At 52.3% G+C, this 27,042-nt stretch overlaps 1 protein-coding gene and 1 long non-coding RNA gene across 3 annotated transcripts in view; one reads left to right on the plus strand and one right to left on the minus strand.

Moving 5' to 3' along the window:
• Adamts13 (ADAM metallopeptidase with thrombospondin type 1 motif 13) overlaps nucleotides 1–27,042 on the plus strand; it is a 36,135-nt gene that overhangs the window by 6,580 nt on the left and 2,513 nt on the right. Inside the window, exons 8-26 of one of the 2 annotated variants that reach the window (XM_029568757.1) lie at nucleotides 182–344; nucleotides 1,204–1,308; nucleotides 2,348–2,499; nucleotides 2,603–2,666; nucleotides 4,753–4,876; nucleotides 5,883–6,031; nucleotides 6,355–6,475; nucleotides 7,396–7,476; nucleotides 8,284–8,465; nucleotides 9,493–9,628; nucleotides 9,708–9,837; nucleotides 10,438–10,623; nucleotides 12,925–13,114; nucleotides 13,911–14,034; nucleotides 17,842–17,968; nucleotides 18,761–18,943; nucleotides 21,128–21,332; nucleotides 22,088–22,400; nucleotides 25,053–25,199. In XM_029568757.1, the coding sequence (XP_029424617.1) occupies nucleotides 182–344; nucleotides 1,204–1,308; nucleotides 2,348–2,499; nucleotides 2,603–2,666; nucleotides 4,753–4,876; nucleotides 5,883–6,031; nucleotides 6,355–6,475; nucleotides 7,396–7,476; nucleotides 8,284–8,465; nucleotides 9,493–9,628; nucleotides 9,708–9,837; nucleotides 10,438–10,623; nucleotides 12,925–13,114; nucleotides 13,911–14,034; nucleotides 17,842–17,968; nucleotides 18,761–18,943; nucleotides 21,128–21,332; nucleotides 22,088–22,400; nucleotides 25,053–25,199 (2,882 nt within the window). Of the gene's footprint in view, nucleotides 1–181; nucleotides 345–1,203; nucleotides 1,309–2,347; nucleotides 2,500–2,602; nucleotides 2,667–4,752; nucleotides 4,877–5,882; nucleotides 6,032–6,354; nucleotides 6,476–7,395; nucleotides 7,477–8,283; nucleotides 8,466–9,492; nucleotides 9,629–9,707; nucleotides 9,838–10,437; nucleotides 10,624–12,924; nucleotides 13,115–13,910; nucleotides 14,035–17,841; nucleotides 17,969–18,760; nucleotides 18,944–21,127; nucleotides 21,333–22,087; nucleotides 22,401–25,052; nucleotides 25,200–27,042 lie in introns of those variants that run through there. The other variant, XM_029568759.1, reaches the window with a different exon arrangement.
• LOC108491367 lies at nucleotides 12,612–17,835 on the minus strand. The gene is made up of 3 exons (XR_001872705.2): nucleotides 17,756–17,835; nucleotides 13,889–14,023; nucleotides 12,612–12,772 (listed from the first exon to the last, which is right to left on the minus strand). It is a non-coding gene; the product is annotated as an uncharacterized LOC108491367 (long non-coding RNA).

The raw sequence follows: 27,042 nt of genomic DNA on the forward strand, positions 1-27,042 counted from the left end.
CCACAGCCTACTTCTACCCTCCATCCCAGGCCCTTCCCATGGTCCCATTCTCCCGGTTCCTCTTTTGGCCTTCCATCTGTTCCATCTGTACTCATTTCCACCTACTGGCAGCTCTGTGTCCACTCCTCCACCATGACCCCAGTGGTGTCCACCTGGGTTCTGAGCCCTGATCTGTTTGCAGCACAGGGCGAATGCACTGCATGTGGGACCCACCGGGGCTGCAGTCTGGACCCATGCAGCACCAGCTGCTTGCAAAGCCCGGCCTTTACTACAGTGCGGATGATCAATGTCGCATCGCTTTTGGCTCCGGGGTTGCTGCTTGCACCTTCTCCAGGGAGGGTCTGGTGAGTCTGCCCTTCGCCAGCACCCAGGTCCGCCCAAGTCTGCTCACTTTCCCCTGGTGCACTGACCCCCATCTGCTGGGCACAGTTGAGGACCACACCGCAGCCTATTAGGTTTAACGTTCGCCATCTACTGCCCACCACCCTGAACGCTGTGGTCACCTTTTAGAATTCTTCAAAAAATGATTTTTATTTTATTGTTATTTGTGTGCGTGTGTGTGCATGTGTCCCTGCACATGTGGCTCATAGCGTGCTTGTGGAGGTCAGAGGACAACTTTAGACAGTCAGTTTGTCCCTTTCGTTGTGGGCTCTGGGAACTGAACTCAGGTCAATAGGTTTGCCTTGCAAGTGGTTTTGCCTATCTTTCTGGGCCTCCTCTTGGGATTCTTAAAAAGCCCCAAGTTTAATCTCTAAGACCACAGAAACTAGGTGTGATGACACATGCCTGTACTCTAAGCACTCTGCAGGTGGAGGCAGGAGAATTACAAATTCAAAGTCACCCTCTGCTAATAGGGAGTTCAAGGCCAGCCTGGACTAGAGACCCATATCCAAAACCAAATTAGTTATGTTTAGTATTTTTGTAAAATGTAAAAAGCTGTACGTTACTGTTTATTGATATACTAGAACATTTATTTTTATTTAAAAGTTCATTTTTTCATCTGATTTTAGAAGAGGTTAAGACATTTTTATGGGCCCCTAGAAGCATGGTGGGCCTGGCAAGGGTCGTGCTTCTGGTGGGTGAGCCAGCTGTGTTCTGTTCTCCCAGGCCCTCGCCAGAGCTGGGTGGCTGCATCAGAGGGCCCTGTGGTCTGGGAGGGGCGCTGAGCGGGTGTCCCTGAGTGGAACATCTGTCCCCCTGCAGGATGTGTGCCAGGCCCTCTCCTGTCACACAGATCCCCTGGACCAAAGCAGCTGTAGCCGCCTCCTCGTTCCTCTTCTGGAGGGAACAGAATGTGGTGTGGAGAAGGTCAGGACATCGTGAAAGATGGAGTGTGTGTGTATGTGTGAGTGTGTGTGCATGTGGGTATGTATGGGAGTATGTATGTGCATACGTATATGCATGGGTGCACGTGCATGTGTGCATGTGTATTTGTGAGAATGTGTGAGCATATGTGCATGTGCATGCATAGAAACATGCACATACGTGAGCATGTGTGTGCATATGTTCTTGCATGTGCATGTGTGCACATAATATGAGTGGATGGGTGTGGCACACATGTGAGCGAGCATGTGTGCACATTTATGCTCGTGCATGTGTATGTGTGTGCACGTGTGAGCAAGTGCACACATATGTTCACACATGTATGCATGCACATACTGTGTGAGGGGGTGTGAATGTGCACGCACATGTGTACGTGCATATGTAGGTGTGTGTGTGTGTGTGAACCCAGAGTCCCTCCTCAGCAACCTCCTGCTTTTCCAAGTGGAATTTATTGAACCCTCACTACAGGACACTGTACCACAGCCCACCCATCCCCTCCTCCAGCTCCGGATTATATACAGAGAAGGGTTTTCGGAGTGACAGTGAGGCCTGCGAGTTCCCATCCAGATGCCCCTGCCCTCATGGCTAGCACCATCTCCCTAGGGCTAACCTTCCCTTCTCCCTGGGCAGCTGCACCCGTTCTCTCTCCTGTGGGCTGGCAACCTGACCGCTTCTTCCCTTTTGCTCTGAAAAAGACCGAAGAGTGTGAGTGTGCCTGTGAGGGTGGGACTCCGTGTTGGGGGTCCCTCTGTATGAGGTCCCTGTGTGTGCTGAGGGTTTCTGTGTATCAGAATTCCCTGTGTGTAGCCCCTGTGTATTGGGGATGGTCGATGTGTTGGGGAGCCGCCTGTCATGAGGTCCCTATGTGTGTTGGAAGTTCCTACGTATGATGGGAGACCTTGTGTTCTTGGGGGCCCTGTATGTTAGGGCCCCTGTGTATGCTGGCTGCATCCTTTCTGTGCTGGCGTCTCTGTGCATCGTGGGTCCCAGTGGGAGTGCGAGACAGAGCTGTCCTGTCTTGCAGTGGTGTTCCAAGGGTCGCTGCCGCTCCCTGGCAGAGTTGACCCCCGTGGCAGCAGTACATGGACACTGGTCTAGCTGGGGCCCCCAGAGTCCTTGCTCCCGCTCCTGTGGAGGAGGTGTGGTTACCAGGAGGCGGTGGTGCAATAACCCCAGGTACCTACAGGGTGGTTTTCCAGGCTCAAGGGTGGCCACGTCCCCTTCGCTGCCTACTGCAGTGCAATGTCTCTTTCCCCTCCTGTTTCCTGCACATTTCCAGACCTGCCTTTGGGGGGCGTGCGTGTGTGGGTGCTGACCTCCAGGCAGAGATGTGCAACACTCAGGTAAGCCGACTCCCAGCTGGGTGGGTGGGAGTTAGCAACTGACCTTTGGGTTCACACCTCCCTTTGGAGAGGGGCACTGAGATGACACAGCATAAACCAGGACAGTCCTGCTGGTGACCAGCAGAGACCATGGAGACGCTTCCCTCCCTGAGTGTCATTTCATCCTCTAATGACATCTTTGTGATGAAAACTGACCCTGAAGGTGTGCCTGGGAGTCATGGCCAGAACCGTCCTTCTGTTTCTATGCTGATGTGAGCTGCCTTGACAGCCATTCAGAGTGCAAGGTGCAGAGGCCTTAGCATGCTGGCAGTGTTGTGTGGTCACCGCCTTTCGATGGCCCCACATATTTCTGTCACCACAGAGGAGCACCCCACACCAGTAAGCAGCCTCCCCTCTCCGTCCCAGCAGCCCTGACCTGCTTTCTATCCTATGGATCTCCGTGTTCTGAACATTTCGTGTAGGTGTCAACATCCTGTACCTGGCTGTGTTCACAGAATGTAACATTTCCAAGGGTCATTGGTGCTGGGCCATGACTCAGTGCTGCAATTCCTTTCAGGGCTCAGGCGCATTCTGTGGTATGAACACAACAATTTTACTTTTCTATCACCTGTTGATGAACCTTTGGGTTGTTTGCACCTTTTGGCTACAGCCAATCCAGCTGCTGCACATGAATCTGGACACGTGCCTGTTGGAATTTTGGTCTTCAATTCCCTTTGGCTATTCACCTGTTTTAGTCTCTGGGCTATTGAAACAAAACACCACAGTCAGATAATTTACAAACAACAGACATTTATTTCTCATGGTTCTGAAGTCTGGAAGCCCAAGATCAAGGTCCCAGCAGACTTGGTGGCTGGTGATGGCTGCCCTCTGCTTCCCAGATGGCACCTGTTGCTCTGTCTGCCGAGGAAAGGAATTCTGGGCCTTCACATGGCACAGGGGACAGAAGGAACTCTTCCAGTTGAGCCCTCCAGCCCTTCATAAGGCTGCAATCCTATTTACGAGAGCTGAGCCCTTGAACTCATCACTTCTCAAGGCCACCCTCCTGGTACTGCTGTGTGGGGCATGGGTCCTTACAGAGCAATGAGGTCCCTTAAACCCTGAGCTATCTCGCTGGAGCCCATCCCCACCCTTTTGAGAAAGGGTTCATTGTATAATCTTGTCTGGCCTGGAACTCAGTATGTAGGGCAGGCTGGCCTTGAACTCACACAGAGGTCTGCCTGCCTCTGCCTCTTGAATGCTGGATTTATAGATATGCATTGCCACACCCAGTTTTATGTTTAACCAAACCATTTCTCATAACACGCAAACCATTTTGCCATTTTGTAATCCCTTAGTGTGTGAGGTGTCCACTGTCTCTTGTCCTGTACAGGCTTTTTTTTGGTCTTTTTGAGACAAGGTCTTCCTGTAGCCCCAGCTTTCCCGGAGCTCACTATGTAGACCAGGCTGGCCTTGAACTCACAGAGATCCGCCTGCCTCTGCTTCCCGAGTGCTGGGATTAATGGTGTGTGCCACCACACCCAGCTTAGACTTTTTTTTTTTTTAAAGTCTAGCCATTGTAGGTGGCATGAGGTGGTGCAGTGAGTCTTTTTTCCATTGAGTTAGAATCTGTCTGGCTGCAGATGGCTGCTCACTGCAGCGACACTGTGCACGCAGTCAGACACCCCAGCCTCCGTCCTTCACCTCCTTCGGGCAGATGTCCAAGGCCCCCCCTCACCCTGAGATGAGGGTGGCCATGGTCCTCACCTCTGCCCAGCTAGTCAACTTCAGTGCTTTTCTCCCTGGTGCGGTGGGGCAGTGCAGTGCTTCCGGGGGCCCTGGAGCTTGGGTAGTGAAACCCTCTGCCACTGGAGCGTTTCCTCAGGTTCAGGACTCTTCTCTTTCCTACCTACTGCTGCTGAGTCATCTGCAAATTCTCTGGTATTTTCCCCTCTGCAGAGCGAGGCAGGTGGCCTGGTCACCTGCAGTCCTCAAAGCTGAGCTGAGATGTAGCCCAGGACTGAGTCACCCCCATGTCTTGACCCTGCAGGCAGGGTACATGCAGTGACAAGGGCCCCACCTGTACCTGCCCTCTACCTCCCCTGGCCAGGCTTGTGAGAAGACTCAGCTGGAGTTCATGTCGGAGCAGTGTGCCCAGACCGACAGCCAGCCACTGCACCTCTCCCAGGGCAGCTCCTTCTACCGCTGGAGTGCCGCTGTGCAGTATAGTCAAGGTGGGCTTCGGAGAGGGAAGACAAAACCCTCTGCCAGGCAGAACCATGGGGGTTGGCCAGTGTCTTAGTTACTTGTCTCATCACTGGGATTAAATACCCTGACCATAGCAACTTCAGGAAGGAAGGGTCTATTTTGGCTCACAGTTCCAGGATGCCATCTGTCAGGGCCACAGTTCCAGGGTGCCGTCTGTCAGGGCCACATTGCACCTGCAGCCAGGAAGCAGGGGAGATCAATGTTCAGCTTTCTTTCTCCTTTTTAAAAATTTTTTTTAAATTTTATGTGTATGAGTGTATTGCCTGCATGTATGTAAGTGCACCCATGTTGTGCAATGCCCATGGAGGGCAGGAGAGGGCATCGGCATTGGATCCTTGGGAACTGCAGTTACAGACAGTTGTTTGCTGCCATGTGGGGGTTGGGATTCCAACCCAGGTCCTCTGGAAAAGCAGCCAGTGCTCCTAACTGTTGAGCCATCTCTCCTGCCCCCTCGCTTTCTCCTTTTTATTCAGTCCAAGGCCCCAGTCCATGAAATGGTCTTGCCCGATTTTAGGGTGGGCTTTCCCACTTCTATTAATCTAATCAGGTTATGGCCAGAGTCTAACCTAATCTAGATTATCCCTTCCCAGCATGCCTAGAGGTTTGTCTCTGTGACTGTAGAGCCCCTCAAGTTGATAACCAGTGTTAACCATCACAGCCTTTAATCTATCACTCTAGTGCTGGTTGGAGCAGCCTGGACTCTGGCTCTGGCTCCGGTATTGTTCTCTGTGTTGGCCCAGCAGATGAGCAATGAGGTCCCATTCAGAAGCAGTCCCTTCTGGCCCTGCTAGAGGAACTGAGGGAGACACTTCGAGGGAAATGCCAGTGGCTCATAATTCAGCAGTGCGCAGCTCTGGTGGGACAACCCACTTGGGGGCTGCGGCAGTGCACTCCAGAAGACTTCCAGCCCAGCTTGCTGCCCTTCTTACCCACCTTCACACATCAGGCTTCCTTGTCCTCCCGCCCTCCCAGGGGACACTCTGTGCAGACACATGTGCTGGGCTGTTGGAGAAAGCTTCATCGTGAGACGTGCAGACAGTTTCCTGGATGGGACCCGGTGTGTGCCGAATGGCCCTCGGGAGGATGGTACCCTGAGTTTGTGTGTGTCCGGCAACTGCAGGGTAGGTGTGTGGACAGCCCAGGCACCTTCCCCTGTCCCTGTGGACTCAAGGCCTTTCTGTCGCAGTAGAAGGCCCCTGGGGGGTGGGCAAGTCTGTGGGGCTGGCTTGATGCAGCTGCTTGTGATCTGCTGGGAAGTGTTGCTGGGAACAGGCTGCAATGTGCAGTCAGCCTAGGTTACAGTCCAAGCTGTGACCTTGGGGCAAATCATGGGCGCCTTCTAGGCGCTGTTGCTGTGTAGACCACTGGAGCTGCAGGGATGTTGCAGTGGGCAGGGAGATTGACACACCAATAACACAGGCTTACCAACACCCTCTTTGCACAGACGTTTGGCTGTGATGGCAGGATGGATTCCCAGCAGGTTTGGGATGCGTGCCAGGTGTGCGGAGGAGACAACAGCACTTGCAGTTCACAGAATGACTCTTTCAAGGCTGGAAGAGCCAGAGGTAGGGCCACCCTCACCTGGAGGCCAGGCTTCCCAGCATCTTCAGGGACCCAGAGCCTCAGCCTGCTGCCCAGGCCACAGCACCCACGGGCCAGGTCAGCCTGAGCACCCCCTGCAGGCTTCAATTCATTCTTCCCTCTGTGTTACCCTCCCACAGCTCAGACTCCAGTAACGCTGCCACCAGGATTGTAGCACCCCAGTAGTCCCTAGCTGTAGCTGTGATTAAAGAAGGAGAAGATCCTGCAAGTCTGTTAGGCCATCTCTTCTTTCCCACTTAGAAATCCCAGCAGGAGGATGTGGTAGATCTTCCTTGACTTTGATCTGTTTAAACAAAGAAGCGAGGGGCTGGAGAGATGGCTCAGCTGTTAAGAGCCTTGGCTGCTCTCACAAAGGACCCAGGTTCCATTCCCAGCACCCACCTTTTGTAACTCCAGTTCTAGGGGACCTGACACCCTCTTCTGACCTCCGAGGGCATTGAACAACACGGGTGTGCTTACATACCTGTAGGCAATACACTCATACACATAAAAATAATAAATAAAATATTTTTAAAATGAAATAAAATAGCCAGGCATAGTGGCACATGCCTTTAATCCCAGCATTCAGGAGGCAGAGGCTGGTGGATCTCTGTTAGTTTGAGGCCAGCCTGGTCTACATGGAGAGTTCCAGGCCAGCTGGGGCTACAGGGAGACCCTGTCTCAAAAAGACAGAAAAAAAAGAAAGAAAAGAAATGAAAAATGAAGTAAAATCACTGCCAGCTCAGGGTTCCGTGGCTCCACGGTCAACAAAGTACTTGAGCATTGCCACACCGCCCCCCAGCTGTGTGGGCAGCTGAGAACCTTGGGTCCAGGCCCTGCTCCTGGCTGAGGCGGTGTCCTTGTGGATGGCCCTCCAGCCTGGTCCTGCTCTGCTTTTCTCCAGAGTATGTCACGTTCCTGACAGTTACTCCCAACATGACCAATGTGCACGTCGTCAACCGAAGGCCTCTTTTCACACACTTGGGTGAGCTGACTGGAGGACCCTTACCTGTACTTAGCCACATACACCTTAATCTCTAAGATGTCCTTACTTCTGACACTGACTGCAAGTTGTGGGGTGCCCCAAGCTGCCTGAGTTAGCTAATCCTCAAGGAGGATTCCTGGAACCCTCTAAGGGTAGCTGCACTCATGGCTAAGTGTATCCAGGGAGAGGGAAGGATGCAGGGTGAGAATCACGTGAAGGACTATGCTTGACAGCTCCAAGACCTTTCAGCACAGGGCTGGCCAGCCCAAGAAGCTGGCCCCTTTAGTGTCTGGCTTTTCAGTGGACTTCCCTGGAAGACCCTGTCCCATGAGTGCTCTGCTTCATCTCAGAAGCCAGCTATGTCCTGTTCAGTGCCACTATGGGTCCTGGGGATGCCTGGGGATACCCTTGAACCTGTGTAAAGGATGTTGGCCCAGGGTCCTTGAGCTCATGCATACTGAGTGAGGGCAGAGGTCACAGCCCTCGCCAGCTTCCAGATTCTTGGAGCCACTATTGTGGAGGAAGGGTTGTGTGTGTACATAGTTAGAGGTATGCATACAGAGGAGGGGTTCTCTCAATGAACAGGTCACTAGACTGGGATACCTTGGGTGAGGGTTTGGGACCCTGGGAGGAGCCAGGGCCATGGTGTGGGGGATCAGACCCTGTTGGCAGAGGCCCTCTTGTACCGCGTCCTGCTGCCTTCTCTACCTCTTCCCTGTGAAGGATGGTCCTGTCCCACTCAGTGGACCACTGGCCTGTGCGGAGGGATGATAGCCACTCCACAGTGCTGAAGGCCTTGTTTTTCAGCGGTGAGGCTCCAGGGCCGCTATGTTGTGGCAGGGAAGACCAGCATCTCCCCCAGCACTACCTACCCATCCGTCCTGGAGGACCACCGAGTGGAATACAGAGTGACTCTCACTGGGGACCGGCTGCCCCACCTAGAGGAGGTCCACATCCGGGGACCCATCCAGGAAGACATGGAGATCCAGGTCATGCAACAGGCAGGCCGGGGAAAGCCAGCAGCTTCTCCCGGAGGCTGTGGATGTCTGCTTATTTGTTCACTCATTCTTTTTTTTATATTTTGTTATTTTTATGTGTATGAATGTATTGCCTACATGTATGTAAGTGCACCCATGTCATGCAATGCCCGTGGAGGTCAGAAGAAGGTGTCAGATCCCTGGAACTGGAGTTACAGACGATTGTTAGCCGCTGTGTAGGTGCTGGGAATCGAACCCGGGTCCTCTTCAAAAGCAGTCAGTGCTCTTAACCGTTGAGCCACCTCTCCAGCCCCCGTTCACTCATTCTTTCTTGCAGTCCTTTGAAGGTGAAGATGCAACAGGAGGTGCTCACAGGCTCAGTGTGTAGCAAATCAGCATAAAAATATGCCTGTGTCCAGAGTGTATAGGAGCAGCCTTCGAGTGAGAGAGAGGGTAGACCTCATGTCATGCGGGAGCCAGTCAAGGCTTCCCAGGAGAGTGTGGCAGAGCAGAGGGACTGGCCACAGACAGTTCTCCACACTAAGGAGTAGGCAGAGCAAGGTCCACCAGCTGGAGCATGGGGCCCTTCTTGGGATGGAGCTTGGCTCCTGCTGCTTCTTTGGGGCAGAGACAAACCCTGGAAGCTTTCATGTGGGTATGTCTCTAAAGACCTGGTCTCACCTTCGAATGTCCCTGTGTGTGCTCTGTCGGGACAGGCATATGTGGGTCGACTGAAGCTGACATGGTCTGAGCTTTGATTGTGCTGGCCTCACTCCCTACCCTGGCCCGGACCCCCTCTGCTGGACCACCCAGCCCTGACACTGCTCCTGAACCCCTTGACTGGGGTCCCCCACCCCATCAACCTACTCCCCTAATGCTCTGCCCCGCCTCACCCAGAGCTTCTTGACACTCAAATCCTGTCTGTGGCCTGAAGCCTGGGGCCATGGAGCTGGAACACTGAAAGACTTCCTGGGACTGTGACGGAGACCCCAGGGAGCATCCTTAGTCAGGGCCCGAGCTTTCATGTGTCCTGATGCAGGTGTACAGGAGATATGGAGAGGAGTATGGGGACCTCACGCGCCCAGACATCATCTTCACCTACTTCCAGCTGAAGCAACAGGCAGCCTGGGTGTGGGCCGCCATGCGCGGGCCCTGCTCGGTGAGCTGTGGGGCAGGTGAGGCCCGGACAGGGCTTGCCCGTAACTCTGCTGGACCCTAGTTAGAGGTGGCTGAGTCATCACTCTGCTCCCAAAGGGCTGCGCTGGGTGACCTACAGCTGCCTGGATCAAGCCCAGAACAAGTTCATGGAGACTGCTCAGTGCCAAGGGAGCCCGCAGCCACCTGCATGGCCAGAGCCCTGTGTCCTTGCACCCTGTCCCCCATAGTAAGTACTGAGGTGGGTGTTCACTTGACTTGTGAGGTTCTCATGGCCTGGGCAGGTGGGGCAGTACCTGTATATTCTCTTCAGTCCTAACTGCAGCTCTGTGGGCTGGTCTCTTTTGGTGTCCCCATTTTGTGAGTGAGGACACCGAGACTTGGGACACACGTGTCACAGTGGTAGCCTGGTATATGATTATTTCTGCTGCCACCCTATCTGGGTGACCCAAGACCTCTCTGAGCTCAAGTGCTCATTACAAGATGGTAGTGGCCACTCTACCTGGGAGGATGATGGGAGGGTCTGGTGGGAAGCACCTGGCCTTCACTGGCCCCTACCAGAAGCAGTCAGTAGCACAATACTGTGAGGACAAGGCTGTTCTTGTAGGGTGTAGGGCTGGGTGGTCACTGGCCAGCAGTATCGAATGCCTGGCCTCGGAGTCTGATGTGTGTTAGGGCAGTTTTCCAAGGTGGTGTTCTTGGAGAACAGCTTGAGGACACAGGGACTGGCCTGGATCAGAAGTGTGTCAGCCAGATTCAGTGGGACAGACCTGCCTGAGCCAAACCAGCGACCTGGCCCTGGGGCCTGATGTTCTGTCCCCTTCCTTAGCTGGACAGCTGGAGACTTCGGCCCTTGCAGCCTGTCCTGTGGGGGAGGGCTTCGGGAGCGGCTGGTGCACTGCATGGAGGCCCAGGACGGCTCCTTAAGGATGCTACCACCAGCCAGGTGCAGTGCAGTAGCCCAGCAGCCAGAGGCAGAGGTGGAAGTTTGCAACCCCCAGCCCTGTCCTGACAGGTAAGCCTGTGGAGGGGTCAGCAGCAAGCCTTCTAGGTGGGACCAGTCCCTGCACCGGTCCCTCCTCTGTGGAATGTCCCCCAAGGGCTCTGGCCAGCACCATCTGGGTGACAGACAGTGGTGCCTGGTGGTATAAATGCGGTTTTCCTGACTGTTCAGGAATCCTGGGCTGCTCATCTCCCTCTTTAAACTTCCAGCTGCTGCTGTGACATGGGGGTGAGGCCCTGACACGGAGCACTGTGAGGACAGGTAGCACTATGACTAGGAATCACGTGTTGGTCATCACCGTCATCTCTTCCCTGGTGACACAAAGGGCCACCTCATTCCTTTCGTGTCTAAATTGACATGGCTTATTATTATTAAGTGTTTTATTGTTTTATGTGTATGAGTGTATTGCCTGCACATATGTAGGTGCACCCATGTTGTGCAATGCCCTTGGAGGTCAGAAGAGGGCATCGGAGCCCCTGGAACTGGGATTACGGACGGTTGTTAGCTGCCATGTGGGTGCTGGGACATGAACCTGGGTCCTCTGCAAAAGCAGCCTATGCTCTCAACCTCTGAACCACCTCTCCAGCCTATGACTTATTCCGCTTGTCATGAACTGACTGGATGACCAATATGAGCTGCCGCCTCCTTCTCCGGCTCCAGGCTTGTTATCTGTCCAATGGGAGGGACGTGGGCCCACATCGTTGGTGGCCCCTTCCTCCTCTCTCCCACACCATCGACATAGCACTCCTGCTCTTGCCTGCGGAGGTCTGATCCAGGCTCAGCATCCTTTCTGACTTGGTGTTCCAGGCAGCCGCTGTGCAGGACTGGCGTTCAGTGAACGCTTTGCTGCTCTGGATCCAGTACTTCAATTGCACATGGCACCTGTTTCTCATCTCCTGCAATGGGACATAAACTACATTGTTAGTGGGTCCCTTCTGCAAGTCAGTTTGGGGGGCTTGATTTTCCCAAATCCTGGCATCAGGTGAAGTTTGTCATTGTCAGGCACAAAGCTATTTTTTAAAGCATTTTATGGTTTTCTTTTCTTTTTTTTTTTTTTTTTTTTTTTTTTTTTTTGTCTTTTTGAGACAGGGTTTCTGTGTAGCCCCAGCTGGTTTGGAACTCACTATGTAGACCACGCTGGCCTTGAACTCACAAAGATCCGCCTACATCTGCCTCCCAAGTGCTGGGATTAAAGACATTCGCTGCCATGCCTGGCTTATTTTATTTTATGCGTTTGAGTGTATTGCCTGCATGTAGATAGGTGTACCTGTGTCGCACAGTGCCCACAGAGGTCAGAAGAGGGTGTTAGATCCCCTGGAACTGGAGTTACAGACGGTTGTTAGTCACCATGTGGGTGCTGAGGACTGAACCCTGGTCCTCTGCAAGAGCAGCCAGTGAGTCATTTCTCCAGCCCAAAGTTTTTGTTGTCGTTGTTTGTTTTTTGTTTTTTTTTTTTTGGTCTTTTTGAGACAGGTCTCCCTGTAGCCCCAGCTGGCCTAGAACTTACTATGTAGGCCAGGATGGCCTTGAACTCACAGAGATCCACCTGCCTCTGCCTCCTGAGTGCTGGGACTAAAGGTGTGTGCACCACCATGCCTTGCCCAAAGTTATTTTTTTTTAACTTAAAAAACCTTTATTTTATTTATTTATTTATTTTTGGTCTTTTTGAGACAGGGTCTCCCTGTAGCCCCAGCTCTCCTGGAACTCACTATGTAGACCAGGGTGATCTTGAATTCACATTTTTATGTGCATGAGTGGTATGCCTGTGTGTATATAAGTGCACCTGTGTTGTGCAATGCCCATCGAAGCCAGAAGAGGGTGTTGAATTCCCTAGAACTGGAGTTAGGGACCATTGTTAGCCATCATGTGGCTGCTGGGGTTCAAAGCGAGGTCTTCTGTAAGAGCAGACAGTGGTTTTAACCACTGAGCTATCTCTCCAACCCAAAGCTGTTTTTTCAATCTTTAAATTGCATTTTATTTATTTAGTGCATATGTGCACACTTCATTTAGTGCACACACGAAGATTAGAGGTCAGAGGAAAGCTTTCAGGAATTGACTCCTTCCATCGTGTGGGTCATGGGGATGGAACTCAGGTCATCAGGCTTACGGGGCAGGCGCCCTTACATGTTGGGCCAGGATAACGCAGAGTTGCTGTGGAGGCCTAATGAAGAAAACAGTTAACTCAGCACTTCAGGGGAAGGCCTCTGAGTGGGAACAAGATGCAGGGACACCTGCTCTGCCCTCAGGAGCTAGGCTGCACCTCCAGCCAGACAGCAGAGGCAGGGCCTGACGACAGTGCTGTGCTATCCTCAGATGGGAGGTGTCAGACCCCAGCCTTTGCTTGTCGGCCTGTGGAACAGATCTGGCCTTGAGGAATGTGACATGTGTGTCTGGGGCTGGTGGCCTTGAGATGTCAGCGACTTCAGGGCCCTGCCCCACAAATGAGACAACAGCTGCCCTGAAGCCCTGTTTCAGGAAAGTGTGCCCTCCAGGCTGGGGTCAGGTGAGTGGCCTGGCCAGATGTGGCTGGGACTCCTGGGTCCTTTCTTGGTTGGGAGAAAGAGGAACATGGGTTACCTTTTTCCTGCAGGCCAGAGTGAGGTTGCCATTCTGTCAAAGAACACACTTGGGCTGTCAATGGAAAGGGGCAAACCAGACTGAGAGTACAGACCCTATTAGAGGCATCTAAGAAGGGGTTTCTGTTGTTGTTGGGGTACTGGGGATTGAACCCAGGGTCTTCAGGAAGCACTTTACCACGAAGCTGGCCCTTTTCTTTGTATTTTTAACATTTTGAGACAGGTTAAGGTTGGCCTCAAACGCATTCTATAGCCCTTGAACTTTCAATCCTCCTGCCTGGGCCTCCCAAGGTGATGGTTATAGGCTCGCTCCACCAGGCATGGCAAGGGAAGAGTTTCAGCCAGCTGTCGTGGGGTCTTTTCGCTCCTTCCTGGCATTCAGGCTCCAGGCTGAGTGACCTTGCTCTCAGGAGCTGGTGGGTCCTGGATTCTCGTGGGCTAGGGATTGCAGGGCCAGGTGGGCAAAACTGGCCTGCTCCAGAGCACTCAGTCCCACCCCACAGAGGACATTTGCAATGAGGACGAGCCTGCACAGGCCAAGCCAGGCACACGGTAAGGGCATCACTGGGGTGGGATTCAGACCTCCCTAGAGAGCAGCAGGGAGGGAGCCTCGGTATTTTGGGGCCATTCCCAGCTCCCTCTTGCGAAGGTCATGCTGGGAGCTGCGAGGTCAGGGGCAGAGGTGAGACTCCCGGACCCACCTGCTTGTTGCCTCCCCTGCAGGTAGACAGCACATCTCCCGAAGAGGAAGTTCTGTCGTCCCCAGTCGGCAGTCCCAAGTCAGAGGCTCAGGCTCAACATATGTGGGTTCCTTTGGTGGGGCTATGCTCCGTATCCTGTGGGCAAGGTGAGACCTTGAGGATGTTCCTGAAAACAGTGCTCCCCCTGTCTATCTGCATTCTGCTTAGATTGAATGAATATTGAAGGAGGAAACTTACAGAAAGCCAAACCACATATAGGAACGGCAGTGCAGGAAGATAGGGCGAGATACCCAATGTGTGCTCCAAATGAGTTTCCCGATTGACTAAAGTATGGAGAAAAAGAGACTGGAGAGCCGGTTCAGCGGTTAAGAGCACTGGCTGCTCTTACAGAGGACCTGAGTTCTGTTCCCACATGGCAGCTAATGACCTGTCCATAACTCCACTTCCAGGGGATCCAACACCCTCTCTGACCTCTGCAGGCATTGCATGACACAGGTGCACTTACACACATGCAGGCAATACACTCATATGCATAAAATAAAAAATAATAAATTATTGTTTGAAAAGATGGAGAAAGATAAGTATCCCTGGAAAGATGGGTGCCCAAGAGGGGTCTCTTCCAACCCCACAGAGCTGTGCCAAACTGACTGCCAAACTGAAAGCAGTCAATTTTAGGATAATTTTAAGGTATTCTTCTGTCCCTGTGTTTATTGTGGAAAATGCCCATATAGAAATCTTGACTCTTTAAAAATTTATTTATTTTTAATATTTTATTTATTATTTTTATTTTATGTGTATGAGTGTATTGCTTGCATGTATATGAGTGCACCCATGTTGTGCAATGCCGTGGAGGTCAGAAGAGAGCTTTGGATTCTCCTGGAACTGGAGTTAAGGATGGTTCGTAGCCACCATGTGGGTGCTGGGAATCGAACCCGGGTCCTCTGCAAGAGCAGTCAGTGCTCTTAACCGCTGAGCCATCTCTCCAGCCCCCCCTTTAAAATTTATTTTTATGTGTATGAATGTTTTGCCTGCGTGTATGTATATGCACCTTGTGTGTGCAATGCCTGTAGAGGCCAGTAGATGCTGCTGGATCCCCTGCAGCTGGAATTAAAGAAGGTAGTTAGCTGCCATGTGGGTGCTGGGAATGGAATCCAGGTCCTCTGGGTGAGCAGCCAGGGCTCCTAACCACTGAGCTCCCATCTCTCCAGCTCCCGTCTTAACGATTTTTAAGAGTTCTGCCAATAGCATTAAGCACATTTGCTTTGTGCAGCCATCACCACCAGCCATCTCTAGAACCCGTGTCTCCATGAAGCACCAACATCCCATCGCCTTCCACAGCCCCCAGCCGCCTACCTGCTATTTTCTGTCTCTATGGATCTGACCCTTGTGGACCTCAGCTATGTGGAATCTCATAGGGTGTGTCCCTCTATGACAGGCTTCAGTCACCTGGGTTCATCTGTGTTGGAATCTCTTTTTGACCCTGAGAAGTGGTCTGGACCACTCTTTGTTTTTACATCGTCCGTGGGTGGACACCTGATTACCTTCCTCCTTGCAGTTTTTGTGAGCATGCGTGGAACATGGGCTTGTGTGTGTTTGCCCAGCTCTGTTTTCACGTCTGGTGAGGGTGGAATCGCATGGCTGTGATAGGACTAGTTGTTGCAGGGTCCTCTGCAGGGCACAAGGATTCTAGTTTCTCTGTGTCCTTATCAACACTGACTATTTTCTGAGTTTTCAAACTTTTTAGTAGGTGTCCTATAGGGCTAAGAAGATACTCAGTGTTCTTTTTTTTTTTTTTAAAGAGATTTATTTTTATTGTTATTTAACGTGTGTGTGTGTGTGTATGTGTGTGTGTGTGTGTGTGTGTGTATGTGCACTTGTGTGCTGGTACCTGTGTAGGTCAGAGGCATGGGATCCCCCTGAAGCTGGAGTTACAGGTAGTGGTTAGCTGCCTGATGTGGGTTCTGGGAACCGAACTCAGGTCCTCTGCAAGAGCTGTACATGTGCTTAACTGCTGAGCCATTTCTCCAGCCTCCTATACTCAATATTTTTAAATTGCAGCCTGGACCATTCGCTCAGCCAAACCTTGGCACCATCGTCATCATTATTATTAATTATTATTATTATTAGTCTTTTTGAGACAGGGTCTCCCTGTAGCCCCAGCTAGCCTGGAACTCGTTACGTAGACCAGGCTGGCCTTGAACTCATGGAGATCTGCCTGCCTCTGTCTCCCAAGTGTTGGGATTAAAGGCATGCACCACCACGCCTGGCTAGAGGCATTCTTTTTTAAAAATGTATTCATTCTTGGGGGTTGGAGAGATGGCTCAGAGGTTAAGAGCATTGACTACTCTTGCAGAGGACCTGGTTTGGAATCCCAGCACCCACATGGTAGCCAAAACCATAACTCCAGTTCCAGGTGATGGTGATCTGACACCCTCTTCTGACCTCCACAGGCATTGCGTGGCATGGGTGCACTTACATACATGCAGGCAATACTCTCACACACATAAAATAAAAGAATAAATAAAATTTAAACAATTCTACCCTCTTCCACAAGTCACACTCAGTGCACATGGATCATGTGCTGCCGTGTGTTTCTCCTCCCCCTTGTCCCCAACACGCCCCCCCACTTCATGTTTTGTCATGGCTGTTCTTGTTTGTTTGACGCCTGCTGCACTTAACTAGGTGTCCTAGTTTGGTTTCTGTTGCTGTGATAAAACACTGACCAAAATCCACTTAGGGAGGCAAGGATTTATTTCATCTTACACCCTGAGGGTCACAGTCTATCACCAAGGGAGGTCAGAGACTGAAGCGCAGACCAGGGAGAAGCTGCGTATGGCCTGCTTCCTCCTGGCTGGCTTAGCTACTGTTCTTTCTTTTCTTTTTCTTTTTTTCCTTTTGGTCTTTTTGAGACAGGGTCTCCCTGTAGCCACAGCTGACCTGGAACTCGCTATGTAGACCAGGCTGGCCTTGAACTCACAGAGATCCACCTGCCTCTGCCTCCCAAGTGCTGGGATCAAAGGCGTGCATCACCACGCCCGGCCTGTTCTTTCTTTTTAACTTTAATTATGCGTACATGTGTGTGCCTGTGCGTGGATATACACACAAGTGGTGCCTGGGGGAGCCCAGGGGTGTCAGATCCCTGGAGCTGGAGGTACAGGTGGTGGTTAGCTGCCTGATGTGGGTGCTGGGAACCAAACTCAAGTCCTCTGCAAGAACAGTCAGTGCTCTTAACCACTGAGCCATCTCTCCCCTCAGCTACTTTTCTTACACATCCCAGATCCACCAGCCTAGGAGGGCACTGCCCACAGTGGGCTGGTCCCATGGAATCAACCAGCAATGGAGAAAATGCCCCCACAGACATGCCAGTTCCTCCAATGAGGTTTCCCCCTTCCCCAGGGTCTCTAGTTAGTGTCAAGTTGACAAAAACTAACCAGCATAGTAGGTTGCCTACACATAAGCCTGGGTGGAGTTCAAGAGACATTGTTGGGCCGGGTGTGGTGGTGTGTGCCTTTAGTCCCAGTACTCAGGAGGCAGAGGCAGGCAGATCTCTTAGCCTGCCTTGTCCACATAGCAAATTCCAGGCCAGTCAGGGCTATATAGTGGGACCCTGTCCTTAAAAGGAGGGGGAGAAAGAGAGAGAGGAAGCGAGAAAGAGAGAGAGAGATTGTTCCATCAATTCCTACCATGCATCTCGTTAGACAACAGCAGCTTCCAGAAGCAAGCACTTCACTCCTTCCCATATTCAGTGTCACAAAGGACTCTGCAAGTTGATGTTACATGGAAACCTCAGACTCAGAGGGGTTAAGTCACTTGTCCAAGTGCACACAGCTGGTAAGGGGCAGAGCCAGGACTCAACCACCCATTTACCTTTTAGAGTTGACCAGGGAGCAAATGCTGTGGTCCTTGCTGAGCTGGGCTATTGGATCAAAGACAATCCTGCTTTCTCCTGGCAGGCCGGATGGAGATGAACTTCCTGTGCGTGGATTCTGTCCTCAGGACGCCGGTCCAGGAAGAGCTGTGTGCTTCCAGGAAGCCGTTGCGCCGGTGGGAGGTCTGCAGGGCAGGCCCATGCCCTGCTCGGTGAGTGGCAGAGGGAGATTGCAGGGGAGGGGATCTGACCCAGGTGTGGTCTCCCATGACCCATTGGCCTTCTTCCTGCAGATGGGAAGCCCAAGTCTTGGCACTGTGCCCAATGACCTGTGGAGGAGGGTGGGTGCCACTAGCTATTTGCTGTGTGCAACAGGACCGTGGCCATCCTGTCTCTACCTCATTCCAAGTGCTGGCCGGTGCCTCAGCCTGGGCCCTTTAAGGACTGCAACACTGAGCCCTGCCCTGCTCAGTGGGCCCCTTGCCCCAGAGAGCCCTGGGTCTGCCTCTGCCATCCCCTCCCCCCAGCTTCTTGATCCTCATTTAGAGCCCCCAGGAAGCTGTAGGGTTTAAAGAGAGAATCCTGTGCCAGGCATGGTGGTACAAGCCTTTAATCCCAGCATTTGGGAGGCAGAGGCAGGTGGATCTCTGTGAGTTCCCTGGAACTGACATGGGGGTGATGGACAACAGATAAGACAGTGAGATGCACAGTTTGATGAGCAGTGTTTGGAGCAACAGAGCCAACTATGGTGGGCAGGAAGAGGCAGGGGTGGGGGGGCATCCACCAATTTGCAGGGACCCTACAGCGCCCTCTGGCTACTGTTTTTGACTACAACCTGTTTATTGCCCTTGGCTAACCCTTCTGCAAAGAGTCCACTGTGCTGAAGGACCCCAGGGGCAGAAGCTCCTCAGGCCCTTTCCAACAGTGTTTGGAGCAACCGGTTTCCTCCCACTGGAGGAGTGAGGGTGAGGTCTTTGGGTCCCACTGACTTCAGGTTTTCCCAGGTGGCGGTACAAACTGGCGGCCTGCAGTGTGAGCTGTGGGGGAGGGCTCGCCCGGAGAATCCTGTACTGCACTCGGGCTCTTGGAGAGGGTAACGATGAGGAGTTTCTGCCCAACAGCCAGTGCCAGGAGCTGCCTCGCCCAGAGCCCCAGGAGGCCTGCAGCCCAGAGCCATGCCCTCCCAGGTGAGGGAGAGGGTGGGGGACATAGCCAGTGTACAGATCCCAGGCAGGTGCTCTGGGGATAGCAAGGCCAAGTGGTAGTTCAGAGATGCCCTAGGATAGAGGGCTGCTTGGCGGGCCATGCTGGATGTGGGAGTTGAGGTTCAAGTACAATAGCAAGTGTGTGGTCAGCCCTATAGGTGCAGCTGAGGGAGGCCTAGGGGCTCAATGGATGGGGAGGGGGGAAGCCTGGGGGCTCGATGGATGGGGAGGGCAGGGGAGAGGCCTGAGGACTCTGTGGATGGGCAGGGTAGGATGCCACCGCAGCATGTCTAGGCTTTTTACCAGATTAAAAAAATTTTTTTTTTAAATTTTTTGTCTTTTTGAGACAGGGTCTCCCTTTAGTCCCAGCTGGCCTGGAACTCGCTATGTAGACCAGGCTGATCTTGAACTCACATAGATGTGCCTGCCTCTGCCTCCCAAGTGCTGGGATTAAAGGCATGTGCCACCACGCCCGGCCAGATTGTTTGATTTTTTTTTTCCTTCTCCATATCAAATAGTTTTAAATTTTGTAGCTTAGAATCCACTTAACACCCACAAGACATGTGTTTTCCTTTCCTTGTTTTTTGGTATAGATCCCTGGCTGTGCACCTGATTATTTTTCCACATTGCAATTATAGATGATATGGGTTCTGTTTGTTTGTTCGTTTTTTGTTTTTGTTTTTGTTTTTAAGACAGAGTCAAGTCAAGTGTGTGGTCAGTCCTATAGGTGCGGCTGAGGATGGGGAGTGGGGAAGGCCTGGATGTAGCCCAGGCCAGCCTTAAGCTCTCTGTGTAGCTGAGGATGGCTGAATTCTCTGTGCTTTACCTTCTAAGAGCTGAAACCACAGGCATGCGCCACCACACCTGGATCAATCTGTTTGTTAATTTCCCACACACATGGGTTCTGGCTACCAACTGGGCATTGCTGTGGCTACTCTGTTCTCTGCACTGTTCTGGAAGATTCCAGGGATTCCCCTCCCTTCAGGCTTCCTCTACTCTCAGCTGCAACCTGCCTGAGGTCTTCTCTGGATACCCTCAAGGCTCTGGGTGGCCCTCCCTGGGCTCCACATTGACTAGCACTGCTGACCCTGGAGGAGAGTCCTTCCTGGTACCATCCAGCATGGCTTGCTCAGCCTGCCCCAAGGCAACTCTGCTGGGGTTTCCTTCAAAGCATTCATTAACCACCCAACCCCTGTGGTTTTCATGGTCTTTCTTCCTTCTGGGGCCATGGTGTCTCAGTCAGGAATGCTTCTGCCTTGCGGGCCCCTGGCAGCTCCAGGGGACATTTAATGGTCACAATTAGGGAGATTTGCCACTGGCTCCTAGTAAGCATATAAGTTGAGCATGTGACTCCCCATCTGGCAGAGCCCAGGACAGGCCCCCAGGACAAAGGGCCATGCAGGCTCAGATGCTGGAGGTGGCAAGGTGCAAGGCCACTGTCCCTGCGGTTGGGTCTTGGTTTGGTTCACACCTTCGTCCCAAGTCTCAGCACAGCACTAGGCCTGTGGAAGACATGCATTGCAGCCCCACGAGGCCAGCAGAGCACTGCAGTTAAGATCACAGGCCCCAGGGCTGGAGAGATGTCTCAGCAGTCTCTAAGAGCACTGACTGTTCTTGCAGAGGACAGCGGTTCAATTCCTAACACCCACATGGTGACTAACAACCATCTGCGACTCCAGTTCTGGGGGATCTGATGCCCTCTTCTGACCTCTGTAGGCACTTATGAGATGGGTACACTTCTCATACACATAATAATAATCATAATAATAATAAAGATCAATTCAGGCAGCCTGGGTTCTAATGTGAGTTCTAGGAAGTGCCGTCCCTTTCTATTAATGGTTCCAAAGTAGTGTGGTGGCATCTGGGAGGAAGGGTCTTCCACCTTCACAGGTCGTACTATGATGAAATCTGTTTTCTCTTACCATGGGGTATTACTTTCCGTGCCTGTCCATTGGTAGCAAGCAGCTTCATGCACTAGCAGGTGTTAAATGATAAAACATGCGTTTTCCTTCCTGCAAACCCCTCAAGGACTTTTTTGAGGCCCATGACCAGGCAGGAGTTTGTTTCAGTGGCTGGGGGATGTGTCTGGACCGCTGTTGGAGAAGACGAGGGCAGAGCAGAGCCCTGTGGGCAACCCTAGGCCTCTGGCTTCTTCCCTTCTTCTAGGTGGAAAGTCCTGTCTCTTGGTCCATGCTCGGCCAGCTGTGGCCTTGGCACTGCCACACGCACAGTGGCCTGTATGCAGCTTGATGGAGGCCAGGACTGGGAGGTGGAGGAGGCCTTGTGTGCAGCTCTGGTGAGGCCTCAGGCCAGCGTCCCCTGCCTCATCGCTGACTGTGCCTACCGGTGGCATGTCAGCACCTGGACAGAAGTAAGGGTCCTTTTGGAAGTGGGACTTCTCGCCGAGGCTGAGGACGCATCAGCAGTGGGTCTTTGTGTGTGAGGGGTCCTGTAGTACGGATTTACTATGGTCCCCTGGAAGGAGGGTAGAGTCTGCTGGGGTGGACGCTCATAACTAGGAGCACAGCAAGGCGTGGAGGCCCGCACAGCTGAGGTCATGAGAGGCCTGGGGTCTGCAGACACTGGAAACTAGTGGACAGACATCACACACAGAGACCAGTGTCATCCTGTGCCGAGCACCAAGCTAGGCACCAGAAAGTCCAGGGTGGGTTAGGCTTAGTCCCTCTTGGAAGAGCTCATTTACCATAGTAGACACCACAGAGATAGTGTAGACAGGACAAATTGCAGTCCCCAGGTGCCTGCTTCCCCCACCCCCGCAAGTCGGCCTTGGTCAGGAGGACCCTGGGCATCTGGGTTGGGTGACAATGGGAATGGGTAGGACGAACACTGGACTGCAGGGTCTGATGAGCTATGGGTAGAGGTGGTCACCCTGCTGTCTGCTGTGAGGCTCTAAGGGGGCAGAGACACTATTCAGTGATGTTGGACAATCAGATGATCCTCCGGTTTTGCCACAAGTGTGATCCACACAAAGGCCCCTCTCTGAGCTCTAGTCTCCTCATCCCTGAAGCAGAGACACCTGCTGTCTTCTAGGATGTGGCCTGTCATCAGTCTGTCCTTGACTCTCTTTGGCAGGCTCGCCATGATCTTTCACTTCTCTCCCGACAGTGCTCTGTCTCCTGCGGGGATGGCATTCAGCGCCGACATGACACCTGCCTTGGACCCCAGGCCCATGTGCCCATGCCAGACAACTTCTGTCGGCACCTGCCCAAGCCAGTGACAGTGCGGGGCTGCTGGGCCGGACCCTGTGCAGGGCCGAGGACCTCCAGCCTGGCACGCCACAACGAAGCCATGCCTGCAGGCCAGACCCTGGCTGCTCTGGCTGCAGCTTCTCAGGAACGGCCCCAGCCCAGAGGCCGGGCCCAACCTCTCTTCCCATCCTTCCAGCCTTTGGGGCCCCAGGAAAACCTGTCGGAGTCTGGTTAGGATTCTTCCTGCTTCCTGTTGGGGAGGCTGGTCACAGGAGGGTGGACCTAGGCACCTCCAGCTGGGTCGGCCAGGGCAAGCACTCAGGCAGTAGGCCATGCACCAATGGACTCATGGCCCCCCTTCCTAGCTAGCAAAGGGAAGTCACATGTATGTGTTTGTGGAGGCCAGAGGACAACCTTGGGTGTCACTCCTCAGGCTCTGTCTACCTTGTTTCTACACAGGGTTTCTCATTGGCCTGGAGCTTGCCTGAGTAGGCCAGGCTGACTGGCTGAGTGAAGCCCCAGGAACCTGCCCCTTTCCACCTCCCCTGAGTTGGGTTACAAGTGCACACCACCATACCAGTTGCTTACTGGCTTGCTCCCTTGGGCTGATTCAGCAAGCTGTTTTTTTCTCTCTCTCTCTCGAACTATATTAGCATCTTAACCTAAGTTACTCCATCTTGCTCAGAATAGCTATTTTAACAGCAACCTCTTTTCACTTATGGGAAATATTTAAAAAGAAAAAACAACCTTGAGTTCTGAGAAATAGCTCAATCACAAACCAATGGAACGTGCTAATCTTAGACATTTTACATCTTGCTAACTGCTTGTTTTCACTTCTGTAACTTGTTTGCTATTTTAGGTCATCTTGACACAAGGTATAAGACCACCCTGTTACTGTCTGACCACCGGTAACTGCTGATTCCAGCTTTCTTACTATACTTGTTATGGCAAGAAGTTGACTCTACTCCCAGATAGACAGCCCGGCCGGTCTAAATAGTAAACATTTACCTTGCTACTTTTCTTAAAGTGGTGCTGGTGATTTTTTGCACTCCGTCCTGTAACATTTGGAGGTTCCACCGAGATCCGGAGGACCTCTGCACCCGGCAGCTTCAGGAAATTCCCTGAGAAGGGAGCTGCCCAGCAGTATTCTGAGGACTTCCCAGCAGGGGACCTGCATCAGCCTAGGCTGTCTGGGCAGTACAGGCAAACTCCCAGAGTGGGGACTTGCATCAGTCCTGGCTGCTTCTGCTTGGATCTCACAGAGATCCACCTGCCTCTTCCTCCCAAGTGCTGGGATTAAAGGCATACAAAACTACTACTGGGCACAACTAGCTTTCTTATACAGCCCAGGCCCACCTGATGGTGGTACTACATATATTAGCAATTAAGAAAATGCCTCACAGCTGGGCATGGTGGTGCACGCCTTTAGCCCTAGCACTCAGGAGGCAGAGGCAGGCAGATCTCTGTAAGTTCAAAGCCAACCTGGGTTACATAGTGAGTTCCAGGCCAGCTGGGGCTACAGAGAGAACCTGTCTCAAAAAGACCCCCCCAAAAAACAAAAAAAAAAGAAAAGAAAGAGAAAGAAAATGCCTCATAGATGTACAGACACGCCCACAGGCCAGTCTGAGGGAGATAATGCCTCAATTAAGGGTCCCTCTTCCCATGTGTGTCGCTGACAATGGAAACGATCCAGCACAATTGACTCCTTGTCAGCTTGGCACACAAACACATCACTATAAAACCACAACCTTTCCCTCTCTCTCTCCCTCTCTCTCTCTTCTCTCTCCTCTCTCTCTCTCTCTCTCTCTCTCTCTCTCTCTCTCTCTCTTTGTTGTTGGTCTTTTTGAGACAGGGTCTCCCTGTAGCCCCAGCTGGCCTGGAACTCACTATGTAGACCAGGATGGCCTTGAACTCACAGAGATCCGCCTGTCTCTGCCTCCCAAGTGCTGGACTCAAAGGTGGGCACCACCACACCTGGAAACCATTCCATTTCTTGTCCCCAGTATCTCATGTTAATAGAAATATCACAATATAAAACATAGTACAGGGTCTGGAGAGGTGACTCAGCAGTTAAGAACACTGGTTGTTCTTACAGAAGACTCAGATTCAAATCCCAACACCCACATGGCAGCTAACAACTCTCCATAACTCCAGTCCCAGGGGATCTGACAGCTTCTTCTGATCTCCGAGGGCATTGCACGACATGGGTGCACTCACCTACATGCAGGCAATACACAAATACACATAAAATAAAAATAATAAATCAAATTTTTAAAAAAGTTAAAAAGTACAACTTTGAGCCCCACAGTCCTTAAAAAGGCCAATGCTTTATCCATATATCATAACCCAAAGTCTCTTAACTGTAAGCTCCTGTAAAATAAAAAAACAAAACAAGCTGGGCATGGTGGCGCACGCCTGTAGTCCCAGCACTTGGGAGGCAGAGGCAGGCAGATCTCTGTGAGTTCAAGGCCAGCCTGGTCTACATAGTGAGTTCCAGGACAGCTGGGGCTACAGAGAGACCCTGCTTCAAAAAGACTAAAAACAAAACAAAAAAACCCCACAAAAACATAGCACAGATTAAGTGTCTCTGGGATCGAACTCAGGTCCCCTTGTTTGGTAGGGAAGTGGTTTACTGACTGAGCCATCTCCCTGGCTTTGAAGCCATTCTTTTATCACTGTTCCCCAACCTGAAGGTTGCAGAGCTCAGAGCTCAGTACATGTGGCCCAAAGCCCACTCACCACACCGCCCCCTTTCCCTGCAGCATCTGGAAATGCTCTGTGCCTTGGACGGCGATTAATGCGCTGATCTGGGTAGGCAGCTCTAGCCTCCAGCCCTGCCCTGCTCTGGGCACCTTGTTCCCCCTTCCCTGCATCCTCTGCAGGTGCCTGTGGCAGGCAGTACCTGGAGCCCACAGGAACCATTGTCATGCGAAGTCAGGAGAAGGCAGACTGTGTGGTGGCCATCAGGCGGCCCCTGGGTGAGGTGGTGACCCTCCAGATCCTTGAGAGCTCCCTCAAGTGCAACGCAGGTATGTCCAGAGTTGCATGAACATCTGCTGAGTCAGGGAGCTTACAGCACAACCCCAGTGAACCCCACTCCTGGCAGGATATCCCACTGTGTTCTCACTTTTTATTTTCACAACCATCTCACGACTGAGGTATGAGAATCTCCATTTTGCAGATGAGGAAGCAGGGGACCAGAACTTCAGTAACGTGACCCTTAGTCACATTAGTCAGTAGAAGGGAGAGTGGGGATTCGAACTCAGCTCAGGCCACCTTGGAACTACTGCTACCAACCCAAAGTAGGGGTGCTGGTCCCTCAATGCCTTGCTCCTTCCTAGGGGAGCTGTTGCTGCTATAGGGTAGGCTCACATGGAGGAAGACATGCCACAGGCTGTCTGGCATGACTTTCAGCACCAAGACCAACACACTGGTGGTGCGGCAGCACTGAGTGCTCCCAGGGGGTGGAGTGATGTTGCGGTACTGAGCTGGCCTGCCCCGGGGACCTTCCACAGAGGTATGGCCAGGTGCATGGGCCTCCCCATCTTCCCACTGGGCAGCTGTGCCTGTGCCTGGGGACAGGGCAGCTTCGGCAGAGGCAGCCCAGGAGAGAGATTGCCAGGAGGGAAGGAAACCGGGGACGGTCAGTGTATTCTGCACACACAGTCAGGATGGGCTGCCTCTGTGGCCATGCAGTCAGATAGGTGGATGGCTCGATATATGGTCCATGTCCTTACTTCATCCCTCAGGCCACTGCCTCACGCCCAGTGCTTAGCTCTTTCAAGGTCCTCTAAGGTCCTCTGTGGGTCACTTTCCTCAGCCCATTCCCCATGCACCCACACGTCAGATGTCTGCACTACACACCCATCAGACAGGTGAGGACATCTCAGGAACCCCTGCCTTACTCAGAGCACAACAGAACCTTCTAAGAACCCTTCTGGTCACCTCAGAGGTTTGATGTCTCCCAGAAGTCCAAACTGGCTGAAGATGCCTTCCCTTGCCAATTCCAGAGGTTTCTGGATCCCCAGGCCTCGTGTGCAAGAGGTATGATAGGGGCATGGCCTCTGCCAAGGTTAAACCATCACCTCCTCCTACAGCCTCCACCAACCTTGAGCACGCTGGCGGCTGGGCGTCAGATCCCTGGGAACTGGAGTTATAGATGGTTGTTAGCCACCATATGGGTGCTGGGATTCAAACCCAGGTCCTCTGCAAGAGCAGCCCACGCTCTTAATCACTGAGCCATCTCTCCAGCCCTGCCTTTCAGTTCTCAAAAAAATATATATCTTATTCACTATTGTGTGCGTGTGTGTGTGTGTGTGTGTGTGTGAGTGCACACGCACACCACAGTATGGGTGTGGAAGTCAGAGGACAACCCCATGAAGAAGATTCTTTTCTTTCACCTTTACTTGGGTTCTAGAGATCCAACTCAGACAAATGCCAAGAATTTTTACCTGCTGAGCCATCTCACCTGCCTTTAAAGATTTATGTAGTCTTTCTCTGTAAGAGAGAGGGCTGGAGAGATGGCTCCATGGTTAAGAACACTGGCTGTTCTCAGAGGACCCGGGTTCGAATCCCAGCACCCACATGGCAGCTAACAACTGTCCATTAACTCCGGTTCCAGGGGATCTGATGGCCTCTTCTGTTCTCTGAGGGCATTGCACAACACGGGTGCAATTACCTACACGCAGGCAATACATGCATACACATAAAATAAAAATGAGAGAGGGAGAGGGAGAGGGAGAGGGAGAGGGAGAGAGAGAGAGAGAGAGAGAGAGAGAGAGAGAGAGAGAGAGAGAGAGAGAGAGAGAGAGAGAAAGAGAGACAGAAGAAAATGTCTCTGGTTCTCTCCATACATCTACCCGACGCACAAAT

This window comes from Nannospalax galili, unplaced genomic scaffold (assembly GCF_000622305.1).
Source record: "Nannospalax galili isolate Female #2095 unplaced genomic scaffold, S.galili_v1.0 scaffold300, whole genome shotgun sequence".
In the NCBI taxonomy this organism is placed as follows: Eukaryota; Metazoa; Chordata; class Mammalia; order Rodentia; family Spalacidae; genus Nannospalax; species Nannospalax galili.